This window comes from Nestor notabilis, unplaced genomic scaffold (genome assembly GCF_000696875.1).
Source record: "Nestor notabilis isolate BGI_N333 unplaced genomic scaffold, ASM69687v1 scaffold19890, whole genome shotgun sequence".
NCBI lineage: Eukaryota > Metazoa > Chordata > Aves > Psittaciformes > Psittacidae > Nestor > Nestor notabilis.
This window is the reverse complement of record NW_009909943.1, coordinates 5798-6121: the sequence shown is the minus strand read 5'-3', so window position 1 is coordinate 6121 and position 324 is coordinate 5798. Positions and strand designations below refer to the sequence as shown.

General features: G+C 64.2%; 1 protein-coding gene across 1 annotated transcript in view; it reads left to right on the top strand.

The window, feature by feature from the left end:
• PLBD2 (phospholipase B domain containing 2) overlaps window positions 1-324 on the top strand; it is a gene marked incomplete at its 5' end in the record, with an annotated part of 4105 nt that overhangs the window by 1050 nt on the left and 2731 nt on the right. Inside the window, one exon of the mRNA XM_010023683.1 lies at window positions 253-319. Within this exon, the coding sequence (XP_010021985.1) occupies window positions 253-319 (67 nt within the window). The remainder of the gene's footprint in view (window positions 1-252; window positions 320-324) is intronic.

Sequence of the window (324 nt, the reverse complement as noted above, 5' to 3'; positions counted from 1 at the left end):
TAGCACCATGGGCTGGATGGTGGGTACCCCTCCAAGCCTGCTTCACCCCCTGCCTCAGTTTCCCCACTGCTGTGCTCACCCTTCCCTCCCTGCTGAGGCTGCCAGGGTGCTCCCAGCACTAGTGCCTGTGCAGGGGCAGGATGGAGAAACACCCCTTGGCCTGGATAGAGATGGACAGAGAGCTCTGACCTAGCTCTGCTCCTGGGCTGGGGTGTCCCCCACCTCACACCCCATGTCTCACTTCCCCCCCAGCCTGCTGCAGTTGGGGGGTGACCTGGAGGACCTGGAGTCAGCCCTGAACCGATCCTCCCCACGCGGCGTCCA